The sequence below is a fragment of the Alosa sapidissima genome, chromosome 12 (assembly GCF_018492685.1).
Source record: "Alosa sapidissima isolate fAloSap1 chromosome 12, fAloSap1.pri, whole genome shotgun sequence".
NCBI lineage: Eukaryota > Metazoa > Chordata > Actinopteri > Clupeiformes > Clupeidae > Alosa > Alosa sapidissima.
Genome location: NC_055968.1, coordinates 15,243,142 through 15,260,200, shown reverse-complemented (window position 1 = coordinate 15,260,200; position 17,059 = coordinate 15,243,142). Strand labels below are relative to the sequence as shown.

General features: G+C 43.0%; 2 protein-coding genes across 11 annotated transcripts in view; both read right to left on the bottom strand.

Annotated features, from left to right (window-relative positions):
• Positions 1–9,074, bottom strand: part of si:dkey-110c1.10 (unconventional myosin-Vb) — a 20,044-nt gene extending 10,970 nt beyond the window's left edge. The window contains exons 1-19 of the mRNA XM_042057797.1: positions 8,937–9,074; positions 8,021–8,131; positions 7,459–7,627; positions 6,839–6,983; positions 6,140–6,296; positions 5,780–5,923; positions 5,610–5,691; positions 5,249–5,356; positions 4,758–4,870; positions 4,055–4,323; positions 3,711–3,792; positions 3,455–3,595; positions 2,909–3,034; positions 2,670–2,753; positions 2,437–2,565; positions 2,155–2,252; positions 1,751–1,837; positions 1,072–1,392; positions 142–298 (exon numbers count right to left, since the gene is read on the bottom strand). Of these exons, the coding sequence (XP_041913731.1) occupies positions 142–298; positions 1,072–1,392; positions 1,751–1,837; positions 2,155–2,252; positions 2,437–2,565; positions 2,670–2,753; positions 2,909–3,034; positions 3,455–3,595; positions 3,711–3,792; positions 4,055–4,323; positions 4,758–4,870; positions 5,249–5,356; positions 5,610–5,691; positions 5,780–5,923; positions 6,140–6,296; positions 6,839–6,983; positions 7,459–7,627; positions 8,021–8,131; positions 8,937–8,963 (2,550 nt within the window). The 5' untranslated portion in view covers positions 8,964–9,074. The remainder of the gene's footprint in view (positions 1–141; positions 299–1,071; positions 1,393–1,750; positions 1,838–2,154; positions 2,253–2,436; positions 2,566–2,669; positions 2,754–2,908; positions 3,035–3,454; positions 3,596–3,710; positions 3,793–4,054; positions 4,324–4,757; positions 4,871–5,248; positions 5,357–5,609; positions 5,692–5,779; positions 5,924–6,139; positions 6,297–6,838; positions 6,984–7,458; positions 7,628–8,020; positions 8,132–8,936) is intronic.
• Positions 9,075–9,884: 810 nt separating this feature from the next.
• mbd3b (methyl-CpG binding domain protein 3b) lies at positions 9,885–16,001 on the bottom strand. Of its 10 annotated transcripts, none has more exons than XM_042111909.1 (8): positions 15,906–15,934; positions 14,448–14,516; positions 13,390–13,549; positions 13,103–13,240; positions 12,696–12,786; positions 12,263–12,440; positions 11,531–11,683; positions 9,885–11,187 (listed from the first exon to the last, which is right to left on the bottom strand). In XM_042111909.1, the coding sequence occupies exons 1-7, from the start codon at positions 15,917–15,919 to the stop codon at positions 11,536–11,538; spliced, it is 798 nt and encodes a 265-aa protein (XP_041967843.1). In that variant the 5' UTR covers positions 15,920–15,934; the 3' UTR covers positions 9,885–11,187; positions 11,531–11,535. The 10 variants fall into 10 exon arrangements, with proteins under 10 accessions (XP_041967843.1, XP_041967845.1, XP_041967839.1 ...); XM_042111911.1 differs by having other exon boundaries at positions 14,448–14,513; XM_042111905.1 differs by lacking the exon at positions 15,906–15,934 and adding an exon at positions 14,886–15,158.
• Positions 16,002–17,059: the final 1,058 nt, after the last annotated feature.

Here is a 17,059-nt window from a genome sequence, read left to right as displayed (position 1 = left end):
TAATGTGAGGATGTATGTAACACTTTATTATAAGTTAATATAATAAGTTGATCATGAGTGTATTATCATAATGACAACAGAATATGAAATCCATTTTTATGAAACTATCTGGTCAACATCTTCCTTGAGGAGACACTATACCTTCCGGTAGTTCCTGCGCACCAGCGTGCCTCTGGTGAAGGCCTGGATTGTGATGGTGGCCTCTCGGATCATCCAGTAGAGCTGCCGCACCACCACCATGCGGTACGTCTTCTGGATGACCAACGCCGCGCGTGTGTAACGGAGAGTTTGAGCCAGCCTGCAGGGAGAGCAGAGGATACAACACAGGTGAACAGTGCTAACAGCTACTGGCAGTACTGACACAACCAGGGCAGGCACATGAGTACCTGACCGACAGGTAAGGTGCCGCCTCAGAGTCAGCATACAGTAGCCGATGCGTCTAAATAAGAGGTGATGTTCAGGACATAGACTATTTAGGTCATGGCATCGGGGGTGATGTTTAGTATATTAGCAATATAGGTCATAGTCTAGTATGACAGAGAGGTCGCCGTTTCAGTGTAACTGTGACACATTTACATGTAGTCATTGATGAGATGCCTTCCCTTACTGTTGCAGGCAATTTACAGTTCACTGAGGTTGAACATGAGAATTTATTTTTTGAAAACTGAAAAGCTTTCAGCTACTGTACTGAGAACTGAGTTGTGCCTGTAAGTGCTACTCTACTCTACTCATATCTCAGATTGTTGTACTTAGCCTTACTTAGTGCCTTAGATAGAAGCTCTTGAAGGCTGTTCTGTTATAAATAAACTATATAAATAAACTTGACTTGACTTGTTGGTGATGTTTTTTGCCCACAAAGGCTGCTTTGTTGGTGATTTTGATATGATGATATGATTGTTTGATGATTGCCTGCTGTGGGAAATCCCCTACCTATACAGCACTAGGAATTTAACACCTGTCCTGTGTATATTTGAAAGAAAGAAGTAAAATACTTAAAAAGCATCACATCTGTAATATGCTGCAGTGATCACCACTATCAGCCTGCCTCACTGGCTGCCCTGATAGGCCTACCTCCTGGCCAGTCCCCCGCGGGCGTATCTCTGCAGGGTGAGGGTGGCCCAACGGAGGCGGAGGTAACGGCGGCGGCCCAGCCAACCGCGCACCCAGCTCTGGATGACCACCCCGGCCACATGCAGCCTCTCTGACCGCAGCTTCTCCAGCACGGCCACCTGGCCCGCCCGGAAGAACACCTTAGTCCTGCCGAAGCAGTACTGCTCCGAGTCGGGGATGAGTTCTGACAGGGTCCGCTGGCAGCTAGCACGCACCTCCGCCGGACTGAGGGAACCCCGTAGCAGCACACGGTACCGGCTGAAGAACTCTTCGTAAGTCCATCTGGTGGTCACACAAGGAGTTTATCTCATTTCCGCTGCTAAAAATCAACCCACTTAGAGCCACCTGCACGTCACATAAGCACGGCTGTAGTATCCACATACTGCTTTCTGTGTGATGAAGTGCATAAGGTATCCCACAAAAGGTGATGTATAACATCTTAGCTCTGATTCCCTCTTTCAGTAGCCATTGAAAACATCTGCTGCTAATGACTGAGTGATTAATGCAGCACTAAATCAGAATTATGTAACGACAGCCTTTAATGTGTATTAACAGCACAGTATGCGTAGGGTATGATTTAACATGTGCTTAAGCTCAATGCTCCACCTCTGCTCATAACCCTGGTGGTGTTAGCCGTCACCTTGATGGGTATCCTGCGGCGCTGATGCGTATGGTCTCCAGAACTCCACAGGCTCGCAGCTGCTGGACCGCCCTCTTGGGGTCAAAGCTGATGAAGTGCAATTTAGCCCATATTTAGACATTTATAATCTGGCTATACTATGCAACAAAACGATCTAATGCCACCTGTTACCTATAGTCCTACAGGTGAACTAGGGACAAGGGCAAAGCTTACCACATACAAAAACAAACCCTAAAATGCTAAAACATCATTTAGGCCTACACATGCCCAAACCCTCGCCCCACTAACTAAACTGTCAACAGTACTAGCAGAAAACTGTAAACAAGACAGTAGATTATGCAAATACTTCACACCAAAATGTTTTTACTGTCATATGGCTCAGACTGGCAGTGGATTCTACTCACACAAATGGCTCTTTGAGATCATTGGGCTTTATACAGCGGACATAGTGAGGAGTGGTGCTGTTCAGGGTTTCCATCAGAAGCTGGAGAGACTGGCGAAACTGTTAGAGCAATGCAATTACAAACAATGCAGTCTTCACTCCGTATACAAGGTAAACATCAAGGGTCATATTGACCTACATACATAAAAACAACACTTGTGTATGAGTCATTCATTGTGGATGAAGTCATATTGCTCTTGAGTGCAAGAGCAATATGACATTAATCATTAAGAGTTCCAGTGACCTGAAAGCCCACTGTCAGCTTGTGCTCTCGGTGACCTCTCTTGCCGGAGCGCAGACTCCCGTTGGGCACAGACAGCTTCACAGCGCCCCCTGCTGAATCCTGCTGGAACAACTCAGCAACAAGCTCTGACTGAAGATTCAGAGAGGAAGAGTTCAAAGATAAATCAGGTTGGGTATTTTAGATACTGTATACAGACCAACAGGTGCAGATCAAGGTATTATAATCGGGCATACCTGGCTTGCTTTCATGATATTGATAGGCTCTTCAAATACCGTGTCACGGTTCTTGTCTAAAAACCCATCACATTCATACTGAACCTGATCAACAAATGAAAGGAAAATTGCATTGTTACTAAACAAGATCAAAGAATATCTTATGTCTCTATATCTAATGGCTTATCTCACCAAAGAATACACTTTTTTTTTTTTTTTTTTTTGAACTTGCACGCCTTGTGTCCTCGTTGTGAGCTCACCGTATCAGCAAAGTGCAGGATGATGAAGGCTGTGTTGGACATGCGGGGCTTGCGGAAGTGGGCGCACTTCGTGGCATGCTGGTCATACAGCTTCCTGGCCCAGCTCTCATCTGAGCCCTTGGGCATCTGCAACAACACATGGCACGGGGAGTCAGAACCCCAGGCTCTGCCACACAAACAGCACATTGCAACGAACAAAACAAGAAAGTCGTGGTGAAGGTGACAAGCTTGACTGTAACAGGACTCTATCGGATGTCAGGACATCAGGATATCATTTTTATCTCAACTTCAAGGGGAATTCCAAAAATGTCTTTGAGTGAAAAATGATTAAATTATTTATTAAAAACAATAATACAATAGAAATACCTTCATGTGAGTGTCACTGCATTGTGACTTTGAGTTAAGAGTCAGCAAGTTAGGAGATAATCAGGCTTAGTCTCATTCCTCCAACTATTCAGGTAAAACCTGGTGCCTAAACCTCTGTCCTTTCCAACTGGGCCTTAATGTCCAGACGCTAATAGCCTCGACCCCTCGGGCCCTGCTTACCCTACACTCCTCATCCAGCAGGTCCAGCAGGCCGAGTGAGCCCTCGATCAGGTCAATGCAGGGCTGGTTGTCACTGAACTCGATGCGGTTCCAGGGCAGCTCCTCTCTCACATACTCCTCCTGCTCCAGGTGGAACACATGCTACGGGGAGAGAGAACAGAGAAGAGATAATAAATAGGAGAGAGAGAGGGGTTTCTACCAGCAGGCCCAAGTAGATGCTGAGCACTGTATGGTGCACACAAGCAGAATGACTTACTCTGTTAAACTGCTGTTGCAGTTTCTCGTTAGCGTAGTTAATGCAGAACTGTTCAAAGCTGTTCCTGTCAAATGTTTCAAACCTGTATGAGGAAAACTCCATTAGTAAAACTTAAAACAGGGAGCTGTAATCTATCATTAAGATTTTGTATGTGTTTTTACTTTTAACTGTTACTTTTAATGCCATCGTTTTCGTTAATTCTATGATTTAAGTCGTTTTGGATAAAAGTGTTTGCCAAGCAACTATCTCATAAACATAACCATAACCATACTATGTTGTCATTACGTTACCCACCATTAGGCCATGCTATCTTACCCACCTATTAACCATTTTATGTCACCCACCCGTAGATGTCCAGGACTCCGATGAAGGACTTTGGCTGCTCCCTCTGTGCGCGCAGGGCAGCGTTGAGCCTCTGCACAGTCCAGCTGAAGAGCTGGCCGTAGATGTGCTTGGCGAGGGCGTCCCGCGCCTCCACGGCCTGCCGGCCCGGCATGGGCTTCACCAGCATCTCGCCACCCACCGCCAGCCGCCGGTGGCACAGCCAGTGGGCCATCTGCGCCCCCTCCACGCCCAGCAACTTGGCAAACAGCGCCAGCGAGCGGTCCTCCGTCTGCCGAGAGACACACACACACATGGGCACACATGGGCGCCCACACACACACACATACAGAGAGAGAGAGAGAGTCAGAGACGTGAGCTGGGTAAATGGAAGTTTTTCTTGCCACCAAGTGCTTCATCAAGGGGGTTCAGGCAGTTTAGGCTCTGTGAGGTCCCTTGGGACCATTTCAAATATTATTGGCACTATATGAATAACCTAAATTGAATTGAACTGAATAGAAACACTTAGGCACACTGACATGAAGGAGGATGTCATGTGAGGCAGAGCAGAGCTACAGCTGGTCCCATAAAGCTACTAAAAAAAAAATGTCCACAGAGTGCCTTTTAAGAGTAAGCAAACTGCGATGGGTTTATTGGAAAGTTTATGGTGATGAGAGGGGCATTAAAAGGTCTATCTCGCTCAGTGTTGGTGAGGGAGAGCCATACATCAATGTAGCTGCGGTCTCCTCCTCTGCCACTGGCCTGAATGTTGATGTTTCCGAGGTGCAGGACAGCTGCAAGGATGCGGAACAGTTCCATCTGCTGGTCTGACTGCACGCCTGCGGGGCCGGAAAAATATACACCATTAAAACGACACAATGTAATAATCGGCATTTCCCCCTTGGAGTCAAATTTTGACTTACTGGCTTCCTCTTTAGCATAATTTTTCCACATCGGAAATTGACACCCAGGTGGTACTCAGTGTGTCGTAAAGTACCGGTAATGAAAAGGGTCATGTACCTGCGCCATGTAACACCAAAGTACCATAGTGCAATGTCACGTGTTCCAGGCATACAGTGGCAATAACAGACAACGTTCTCCCTATTATCAGTCAGTGTGCAATTAAAATTAGTTTGAAGCCATTATCTTACTTGTGAAATAATGAAGTGTTTGTTTCTGTAAAGTATGATGCAGTGTGTCAGACATGGATTGTTTACCCAGTATGGTGAAGGCATTACGAGTGCGCTCTAGCTCAACAACATCATCTGTGCCAGGAATCTGGGTCTCTTCCCCTTGGTTGGTGTATCGGAAGTACTCAGCTGCCTCTGTGGACAGAAACGTGTTTCTCAGTGCCAAATTAAACTCATAATTCACAGTGATCTGATCGCTTGGGGGCCACAGAGGGACATGTTAGTAGGTAAATAGATTAAAAAGGTTATTGATTTTCTCCATAACACATAAATCGCTGTGTAGGCGGACCAAAGAGAAGGAAAAAGGTATTTCTGTAATTCTGTATTTTTTTTTTGCCTGAGTGTTGGGCGATTTACATTGATTCATTTGGCAGATCTGATGGCTTACCTAGTTTGAGTACCCTCATCTCAGGCAGGTCTTTAGAGGCACAAAGCTGGTAGAAGATGTGATAGTTTCTCTCCATGGAAGCCTGAAAACATGAGACGATCATGGAAGATACTATATTCTGACTAATATAGCTTTTCTAATGGGAATCGCATCAGTCAGGTGCTGGGTACCTGAAAAACAACTCGAGATTTCTCCAATAAATATGTTCTCATGTTTGCTCCAATGATGTCACCCTTGCGTCCAAATCCAATCTCTATGTACTTCCCAAACCGGCTGCTGTTGTCATTCCGTGTGGTTTTGGCATTGCCAATAGCCTGCGCATGGTGATACAACACACTCAATAAAACCATAAGACAATTTACACTTTCCACCGCCATTACACTAATATTACAATAATATATCACCTGATGAATCGCCATCATCCTGAAATATCATTATGATTATATCATTATCCTGAAATTTCAGGCTTATCTTTGTCCATTATTTGAAGGACAGCGCAGAGGGACACTTTTATATTTGGGCTGTAGTACCTCCATGATAGGGTTAGATGCCAGGACTCTCTCCTCAACGCTAGTCTGCTGGGCAGCACCCCCCACCACAGCAAAGTAGCGCATGGTGAACTTGGCAGACACGGTCTTCCCTGAGCCAGACTCGCCACTTATGATAATGGACTGGTTCTTCTCCTCCCTGAAATAATCAACAAATACCCACGCTGACAAATCACTCACCAACATGTATAATAGCACACTGTTCATGCTGTGCTTGAATTTGATGTACAGATTCATGTGCCTATTAACTGAGTCAAAGAATATAATTATATTGGCCTTAACCAACCCTGCACTAAGTGACACAAGACATACTTCCTTCGGCAAAAATAAATTAACAAATATTTGTATCTGTCTTAATTGCTCTGGACAGCAAATTGTATGTCTGTATGTGTGTTTGTGTGTTTGTATGTACCCTTTATGTAATATGTTGTCTGTGTTTTTTATCTGGACTTTGAGTAAATAACTTTATGTAGCGTATATAGTACATCATCATAATACTTCCATAGCCATTCATTGCAAACACTTTTCATACCCTCAATGGCTTACAATCTCCAGATGTATTACTGTGATGTGATGTTGTATACAGTATATACTCAAACAGCAGACTTATGATCTTCTGCTCTTGGTTATGTTCTTCAGGAGAGCGAGTGAAGCTGTCTTTTGTTGCTGTTGACAGGTTACCTGGTCATGGTGCGGTAGGCTTCCTCAGCCACAGAGAATATATGGGGCTCCATGTCTGCCATGTCTTGTCCACTGTAGGCATCGATCACCTCCTCCCCGTATATGGGTAACGACTCATATGGGTTTATGGCCACCAGTACAATTCCTGGAAATGAGCCCGGCCAACATTACTCAGTAGGTATGATCAATTTATCAACATTACTCCGTACGTACGATCAGTATATCCACATTACTCTGTAGGTACAATCCGTTATATCAACATTAATCTGTGGCACTAACACAAGCATCACTACTGTAAGATAACAAGACACTTCATACATATTTGGGTAATATGCAGTAGGCATAAAACTTAACCCCACTTTGTAGACCCTGAATGTTATTTTTTTGTGTTTATGTTGAAGTTATATGTAAAGAATGCATCAGCCTTGTAGTAAGGTTAATGTTTACTCAAGACTGTCCATCAAACACCAAATTGACCGTACCCAGGTGCCATGGCTCGATGAACTTTACACCCAGTAAAGAAAAGACATTATAAGGCCATAAATATAAAACACATATTTCCCTCGCTACTGAATTCCAAACATTACATCAGAGGGCCACTCCTCTCTGGTGTACTGTACCGCAATAGGTGTAGATGCTGCTGTAGTCCAGGAAGCGGACCCGCAGGTTGTGCAGGACAGCCGGCTCGTGCAGGAAGGTGAGAGCTGTCAGGTCATTCTCCCCCTCCAGGATGTCAGGGTTACCCAGCGGGGGGAGTCCAGTGGCGTCTGTGACTGGGTAGGAAACCTCCTAAAGTGTGTAGGAGAGAGGAAAGGGGGGGGGGGGGGGGGAAACTGGCTCTTCAGGAGAGACGTTTGTTTATTCTGTGAATGAATTGGCCCAAAGTCCTTTCCTTACTGTGTGCATCCAGAGGGACTTGTGATTCAAACTACACTGTCATTAAGACAAATACTCTCCTAAGACTTCTTAATGCTATTCTAGACATTATGTACAAATACCTGGCTCATCTACACAATAAGATATATAAAAACTGTGCTTGTTTAACAGACAGAGACATCAAGTAGTGTGGCTGTCTGATAGACAGTGATAGGATGACAAATGGTGGTCATACAGTAGCTGTCAACAGCAGTCTGCTGTTATCAGTGTCTGTGTTAGATGTGTGATAAGAGGCTCTCATCTCACCCTGCCATCGCTTAGCTGCAGCTGGAGCTGGCCATCTCCTGGGCTGAAGTCCCGCACAAGCCGAGCGGACACCCACACACTGTCAGTGTCGGGCACCCACACACACGCACCCTGCGGCCACAGAAGCACACACACACACACACACACACACACAATATATATATATATACTGGGTCTTTCTCGATGAATGACAATGATTTTACATTTTAATGAAATGGCTTCTCTCATAAGCAAATAGATTAGAATGTAATTAGTGTTAGAAAACGACTCTGGGCAAAGTGACTGTATGGTAACCCATGTCTACCTCTAGAACATAAGGTCAACTATTTACTCACTAATATTACAGAAATTTGAATAAATATCACTGTGCCAGTGCAAAATGGCTGATTGGAGATACACTGTAGACCAATGACAATCACACACATATATCATCAGCTGTTTATGCATGCACAGCTCTGATGCCCCCATGGGCCCAACCCAAGCACATTGCTTTTCTAGCATCAGCATAAAACTCAGAACAGCCATGTTAAAAATTAACACTGGTCATCCCTACATCCTCTGCTATGCAGTAATAGTAACATTACTAATGTTTGTCCACTTATTGTATACAGTGAGTACGATCAGTACAGGCATTGTTCATGCATTCGGTGGTCATTTCATAAATATGGCATGCAACTTTAGCAGGATAACCAACGTCTACTTTTGTACTGCTCCTACATTGGCATTTTCTTGTCTTCAGTAATGTCATGTCAGGTTTGAAAGTTTCTTCTCATTTAGTAGCAAAACGTTTTATATGCATTTACATTGCTATAACACTTGACCAAACGCTGATAGAACGGATAGATTTTTTTTCTTTGTCATTCATATTCATATTCATCAGGTTAGCAGAGAACAATTGCACAGACAGGTACTTTACCTTGGTGTATAACTCAGTTGTAGCCATGCCAGCCAAGTTGATGGGGCAGATTCAAAAAGATGGCCTTAGAGGTGAGTTTAGTCCAAACACAAACACCAGGAAACAGAGGGTCCTCTCTGGGGATGGTGTTGTCCACTTCCCCGGTTGCCTTCTAAGTGAGAATGACTGTCTATGCACTTTGCTCAAACAAGGATGGAACACTTGCTGTGCCAAGCATGGCTAGTTAACTGTTAATCTGTATAAGACATGACTCACTTCAGCTGGTGGACTATATCCCACTAGATGGCCCCAAATAGCCAAAGTCTCCCATAGTACTACTCTCAACAACTATGAGATGAAGGTAAAGTTGAAGCAGTGTCGTTCTTATAATACTCTTAAATTTACTATTAAGATGATGGTTAAATAAAGCAAACACATCAACATATATACACATAGTATCATGTAGTAATGGTACGCATTGTGTACTCACACCATCATATGACATAGGACTGGCCCATTTAATAAAGGAACATTTCAACCCAGTCCTTAATCATTCAGTTCAAATGAGAAATGGGATTGGGCCAACGTGTTTACCTCTGCTAGTATCTCTACACACCATAGACTGACCATAAATATCATGTAATTTGAAGGTTTTAAATGTCCATTCCCTTCGTGTTAAACATGAAAACACATCTTTGACTGGTTTCCCATACATGGATTAATTTTAGCCCTAGACTAAAAGAAAACTTCAATGAAAAATCCCATTGAAAAAGTCTTAATCCATGTAAATTGGCCATTAAAGTCTAAGCCGCCAAGACAGCTAAGGAGTCTGACTCACTGATCATTTGGCAGTTACGGTGATTGTGTGATATCTGAGCAAACAAAATATGACAGCAGCAACTACAACAACAAAAAACAGAAAAGACACAAGACACATCACCACACATAAATAACGCAACAGTGCACCGCTTCACATACAGCTGAATTTTAATCTGTAAACCATTCAAATCAACAGTCTGTTAAAGTAAAACAATACCCCTTTCATATAGTAAGAACCGAACAAGTGTTCTAAGAGTGGGGGCTGCAGGCAACCCCTGATGCTGTGAGTGTCCTTCATCATATGAGGACTCCTCACCCAAAACTGTTTTTCTCTAGCACACATTATGGTTCACATAAGGTTGGGGGAGAGAGGAGGCAGCACCATAGACAATTCAAACTGAATTTTCTAGACAAGAAAAAAAAAGATGGCACTAAATGTCAAATTTACTCATATTTCTTAAGAAAGGGTAGAAAAACAGACTTTTTTTAAACTGTTGTTTGTATGGGTGTTCTTGAGGAGCGATGCAAATCTTAACAGTGCTTCACAGACAAGAGCTGTTTGGAAGAGAAAGAAAATAAAACTGTAACATATCCCAGGATAACCAGCTCCTCTTTCTGAGAGGTTAAAGTTCATATGACCCTAGGGGCTGTGTAGAATGAGTGTTGAGAATTTCCTGTTATATTTCTTGGCCCCTCTTTGGTCGTCATCCGGAGAAAGATGAAGGACAAATTTCACATTACAAAAACCTTAACGCTCTCTAAAAACAACAGACAAATAAGGACGACGACGACGACAACAACAACAAAAGCAACAACGCTTTAAAAGTCACAAATCAAACAATCTCGTCTTAAAAAAAACAATCTATGAAATTTAGAGTGCAGGTGTCTTATAATCTTGATCCCTCTCAAATCACTTAGTGCTCTGAGAAACAGCACCAGAAAACAAATCAGTTCATCCCGTAATACCATGTCCCTAGACCCAGCAACACATCTCGCATCTTACCATAGTAACACTTGTGCATCATACCTTGAGCAAACAAGGCTGCCATATTTCTCAGGTCAATTTTGGAGGATGTGATACGGCTTTGACATGATTGTCACAAGACTAATGTGTACGGACAGGAATCACATCTTCATGAATCCCAACTTGAAATACTGTATTTTAGCCGACTTTATAGTGTCATTTTCCTCCTACAAGCCATTGTTGAAACAGTTCATTTTGTTCAGGGGGCAAAGATTAACTACACTAATCGGTGATTCAGAGCAGAATCAGCTGCCATCCGTGGAGCGTTAGGACTCCAAGTACACGTGTGAGGGGGAGGCTTTCTCGTCTTGTTTGACGATAGCAGGTGGGAGGTGGTGATGGGTCCGGGTTTGTTAGAGAAGGTGGTGGGAATCTGGTTATGGTCCTACGAATGAATACTGGAACCCACGGTCAAACTGTCCACATATCCTGTGAAGCCAATGAAGGTGAATTAATGACCATTCAAGCAAATAAATCAAAGAGTCATACAATACCGGTTACTGTATGAATATAACTATAACTATCCAAACACATAACAGGTAAGGGAAATCCTTTTAATCTTTTATTTGTTTTTATCAGTGTTGTTTCCAAACAAAGCTTTAATGTTTTGTGGAAGAAACATGAATAGAATGTCATCTCTCGGAATTATTTATGTTGTTTATTCCCCCCGAAGCCCACAACCTCCTCTGCTATACTCTGCTGTTTGTGTAAGAAACATGACAGTGTTTGTGTGCTTTGCAGCCCCTAGACCTAGAGCCCCCCCGTGTAGTACCTCTGCTATACAGCATCTGCGTCGTCGTCTCCGTTGGCGTCCTCCTTCAGCACGTCTCCTTCGTTGGACGCCTCCTCCACGTGGGCCAACATATCCGCCATCAGCGCCTCCTCCAGTCTCTTCCGCACACTGTACACAAGCTCCTCCTGCTTCCTGCACATCGAAACATCAACACCAATTACAAAAAGATAAAAAGACTAAATTTTACAGAAAAAGCATTTTAGTCACATCATTTGGTCACATCATTTACAGTTCACTTGATCTGAAATGAGCACTTCATGCATCACAAGCAACTGTTAAGGTGATGATACATGGGGCAACTTTTTGAGCAATGTTGCTGAGCAACCACATAACCAGTTCCATTAATTCTGTTTGGATGACCATGACAAATTGCCTACTGATGTTTTAAGTTCTCCAAAAAAGAAACTGTTGCCCAACATCAACGGGAACATGACAGAACCACAATAATGAGGCTCAAAAAGTTGCCCCAAGCATCATCAGCTTTAGTAACTTCAAACTTTGAGAAGTTGATTATGAGTGCCTGCATACATACTTTCCTTCTCAGTATTTTCTGGTTGTTAGTAAGTTAACCAAAGTCTGTCTAACTCTGCTATACTTTATATAAGATTAAATGTCTGCGGTAGTTGTTCACTGGTCTTCCATAATATGGACATGAATACTATGCAAATAGTGACAGCTATTCCATATGTGTTCAATCCTGCATGGCCATACCTGATGTCCTCGTCTGTGACTATGAAGGCTTTGCAGAGGGGCTGTGATGTGTTGAGCCACACGCCAGGGTTCTTCTCCACAGCGGCCGACAGCTGGCCGGTGATGGGGGCCGTACTGGTGTGCAGGGCACTGGCGATGGCCGACAGGAGGGTCTTATCTGTGCATCCGGGTCCTACTCCTGCATTTACATTACATTACATACATTCATTAGGCACACGCTTTGATGCAACATGACTTATGGTGCGGATAAGATATACATTTTCATCAGGTCCTAACACAAACACAAGGCCATCTATTCTCACCAAGGACAAATCTTCTCGGCACAACACAAATCTTCAATTGTACAAAAAACATATAATTGTTGCACAAGAACCTTAGTCTCTGTATGTTAAAAAAAAGACAGTATTGCCATTGCACCATTTTTCTCCAGTACCTTGCAAGCCTTTGGGAAGCTCCATTGTCTTTACAAGCTCCTCCGCTATGTCAAATGCATTGAGACCGCTAAGCTTCTTCTCCCAGAATAGCTGTTGGAAAATTAGTTTAAAACAGTCGATTTTGGTATGTGCAGTGCAGATATAACAAATAGTGACTCAGGACATTGTGACTGATTATGAAGCCTTAAAATGGGTTATGCTGACATATAATATGTCTGAAGATTGAATCATTTTCCTTGAATGGCATACATACTTACACAACACTTACCAATTACACATGTGATTCAACAACATAGCTATTAACTGGTTATTACTTTCATACATCTAGTCACAACATTCACTGACAACAAAACATGTTTTCAATCAAGACTTGGTTAATCATATAATCATTTCAAATGAAGGTTACCTGTCTAGGCTGGTCAATAGCCTTCTGAGGATCTGTCTTCACCTTATTGCTGGGATGGTTGGTAACCTTGGTGACAGGTTGTTTGAAGATGGAGGCTGTCTGTCTGACTGGCAGTGATGTGTTGAGATCAGGCTTGCCCTTCAAGTTAAAACAGAGTTATGTCAACATAGAAATCCACTGGATTACCTCCACAATTAAAACACTTTTGACCTAGAAATATTAATGAAAAATGAGTCCCTTGTTATGGTTAATCCTGCTAAATCGTTAGTGTGAACCAGTCCACATACCTTTGTTTGAGTGTTGTTGTCATATCGAAGTCTCTGCCGGTTCTTGTTCAGTTTGCTCATTAGCATTTTACCGGTGCGGAAATCGAAGGAGCTGAGGTCCATTGAGTTTCCGAGATAACGAGCCAACTGCGGCTTGCTCCGGAACTTCTTTCCAGTTGGACTGGGAGAGGGTAAAGGGCAACAAACTATGGTGTGAGGTGTTGAAGAAGTGAAGGGACAATATGGTAAAAGATATTTATAAATAGGAGCACAGTCAGGCACACCAGTATATGAATACCAAGACCACACTTTCAGGCAGCTCACAGATGCAAAACGCTGCATGCACAAAACTATAGCCAGTCAGCAGAGCAGTAGCACACATTTAACACACACAGAGCACAGCCACTGATGGTAATGTTATGGTAAATTAGTGAATTTGACAGGAACCTGATAATGTTTACTGAATTTGAAGTAGGCATCTAACTGAAAAAATCTGGGTCAATATGTCCATGGTGTTTACAGTTACATGTCCACGTTCTGGAGGGCGGAATGTCTGTTCACTTTTCATATGTATAATCAAGAAGCCATTGGTCACATTTTAATGAATGGAGGCAATTCTTCAAATTCGTACCAGTGGTCAAATTCGAACCCCAACAATGGCAACATTGTTTCGCATTATGCAGCTGTCGCCGTCCACAAAACGGAACTAGCAACGTGCGTCATAACCTGAGTTGCGATGGCGAGCGGTCGGATTTGCTAACCCCCTCCCACATGAATATCTTTATTTCAAAGACAACCTGCGTACGACGTGTCTCATCTTTCCTTCACCTGATTAGAGGCTACCAGATATTAGCAAGTATGTGAGCTTGCGGTTAGTGCATTTGCTGTTAATGTGATGCAATGAGTATCAAAACAAACAAAACAAACTGAATACATAAATTAAAACATATATCGTGCTTTCCGTCGGTAATGCATGCAAATTCCAGCGACTGAAAGCGGGCAATAGAAAAAGCAACAACAGCTTCGCATACGTGCACCATATTACAGAATGAAGTTTAAGAAGTAAAATTATACGGTACCACAAACTATACAAGCGACCCGCCTCCCCCCTTTCTCGCCTCTGTTCCTCCTCCTCTTCCTCACCTCTGCTAAAAAAGAACAACCATCTACTCCTGAGCATAGTCATCTAATGTTACATCTGCAAAGTTGATGACATTTCAGACACTACTACAGTTTCTGTTACATGTAATTCAACGGTCGTCAGGTCATTAGATCATTTAGGCAACGCTTCAGCTTTTTAACCGACTTTTGAACGTCTTGTAGGCTAGCTTTGTCTTGCAATTAACATGGTGGGTCGCTGGCCTCGTTGTTTTGATGCCGCATGAAGGCTACATCCCCGCCCCAACTTTCTCTAAGTCACCCTTGCAAATGCACCCTACACCATAACCAGGCCCCCCAACCCTTCGCAGGAGCACCCGTACTTCGGCATGATGCACCATGTCCTCCTCTCTCAGTACCTAAAGTAATAGACATCGCTTTTCCCCGCAGACAAACCCGACTTTCTGGTCACTTCTTCCCTTTTCCAGCCCTTTGGGAGAGCCGAGCACTCCCACCTTTTCCTTTCCATGTTTCTCCCGGTTTAATTCCAGTGATGATGGTAACAAGCAGGGCTAGGTGTCTTAACGTTTGTGGCACGGAATGCAAATCATTCGCATTAAATGCTTCTGTCAACTACAACACGGCCATTTTCCAGTACTGCAACAGAGTCCCAACAATAACTGCATCTCTTTGTCACGGATATATCGCTCCGCCGTAACTCAAAGCCTCATCACCACTCGCTTGTCTCGCGAGGGCAATGGGAGATACGTCCGCATAGGAAATAGCTAGCCTACTGTACGCTACAGTAAGTTTAGTGGTTTTCCGGCCCTATCTTCCCAGACTGATCCAGACTTTTGTTCCATATATTGGACCTACATTGGTTGCTTCTCACCATGGCTGTGAGCTAACGCGACGTGATAGACGATGCATTTCTATTCAAAACACCCCAATGTTGAAATGGCTAACAATTTTCACAGGAATTAGCTACCTTAAACACAAAAGCTGAAAACGGTGCAGCCTTCAGTAATGTTATAATTTCAAAATGAAACGTCATGGTGGACGAAGTTGGGCACCGGTGAAGATATTCACTTGCTAGCGGCGGTGCTTCAATTCGCCGTGTATCCATCGCCTATAGCCTACCTACTTCTCAACTACTCATGTGACCATTTCTGTCGGAAAAATAATTCTCTAACGTATAATAAGATTGATCCACAACAAAAATAGCATCTTATTTATTCAACATATTCGCAGACACCTTAACATTTTTCTATTACTGCCGCCGCAGTTTGTGCATGCGAGCCGTTGCATTTATGAGCAGGTTATTGACACTATTAGATTGATTAGCTGGAAAAAGCGAAGCTTAAATGCATTCACATAGACAATAATGGAAATAATAATAGCTCATCTTGAATATCCAATCGAATCGGCTTATTACTTACTCGTTTTTCTCCATCTCGCATACTATCTTGATTTCTCCCGTTTTGGAGTTGGTTAAATCCCCTCTCCGCTCCTCTTTCCCCTCCCCCTTCAACGAGACAAATGAAAGACATTATTCGCGAAACCAGGGAAACCAGTAGACTAGAGCCAATCTATTAGTACGACTCTGATAATAGCTTATCATTTCAAATTGCTTCACTAGACTTTGGAGATCTCGTGCAGTTAAATGTCATATTTACAGATCTTTCCCAAATAGGCCAGTGACTTACTGTTCTGCAGGGTTACTGTGAAATGTTTTAGGCAACAGACAACAAACGTGTCAAAGTAAAGCAAATATAACGTAACCCCCTCCCCCTTGGACAATGTATGGCCTTTTGTTCTGTAGGCTCCAGAACTCTGTTATTCATACCCCAAAGCTTTAGTTTTCTATGCGAATAATTTATGTGAAATGGTATAGTCTAATATTCAATGACAGAAGTTTTACAAGAATAAAACCGGTCAGCATCACCCATGTATCTGTTTGAATATATAAAATTGAACAAACACAGGCTACATATGCATATCATTTATTGACAATGGCAAACACCAATCAATCCAACACCACTGGAAACAACGTCTCTCCATTTCAATCAGAACTCTTCTGTCGGGTAGGCCTATCATCGGGTGCTGGTCCTGCAAACAATCAAACATATGGCAGACATTAAACACGGTTTGTGACGCCTAGATAGTAGCCTAAGCGACTGAATAAAATACCGGTGATCTTATTTTGTAGATATTGCGCCATCTTCTGTCTGTTCAATAAAACTAGGCCTACTGTTTCATAAGGTGACTGATGTCAGAGGGATAAATATTGGGTTGTATCAATAAAAGAAATACAACTACCAATTTCCTCTAATATATCCATGCTTATCGCGTGGAAAAGCTATTCTTCCTTCTTGAATTTGCCATTTATGTAGGGGACATAGTCCAGAATCAGCCTCCAGTCAGTGAAGTAAATTAGGGCCACTCCACCAGTTGTGCCCCAAGCAGCCAACGTGGGAACCCTTGACAAAGGAAAACAGAGCCAAGTTAAGTGTCCCAGTATCATCTTAGTATAGTCCCTCACGCTGAAAGCTGTGTTTTGCAATGCATCAATATCTAGGTCAGTATAATCCAG

Excerpts from the sequence above, each read along its gene's own strand:
- mbd3b (XM_042111905.1), bottom strand. The coding sequence starts at position 14,995 with ATGGAAAGGAAAAGGTGGGAGTGCTCGGCTCTCCCAAAGGGCTGGAAA. Across the intron at positions 13,550-14,447 it reads GGTCGCTTGTATAGTTTGTG|TCCAACTGGAAAGAAGTTCC; the intron begins GTACCGTATAAT and ends ACCCTCTCCCAG. Across the intron at positions 13,241-13,389 it reads ACAACAACACTCAAACAAAG|GGCAAGCCTGATCTCAACAC; the intron begins GTATGTGGACTG and ends TTTAACTTGAAG.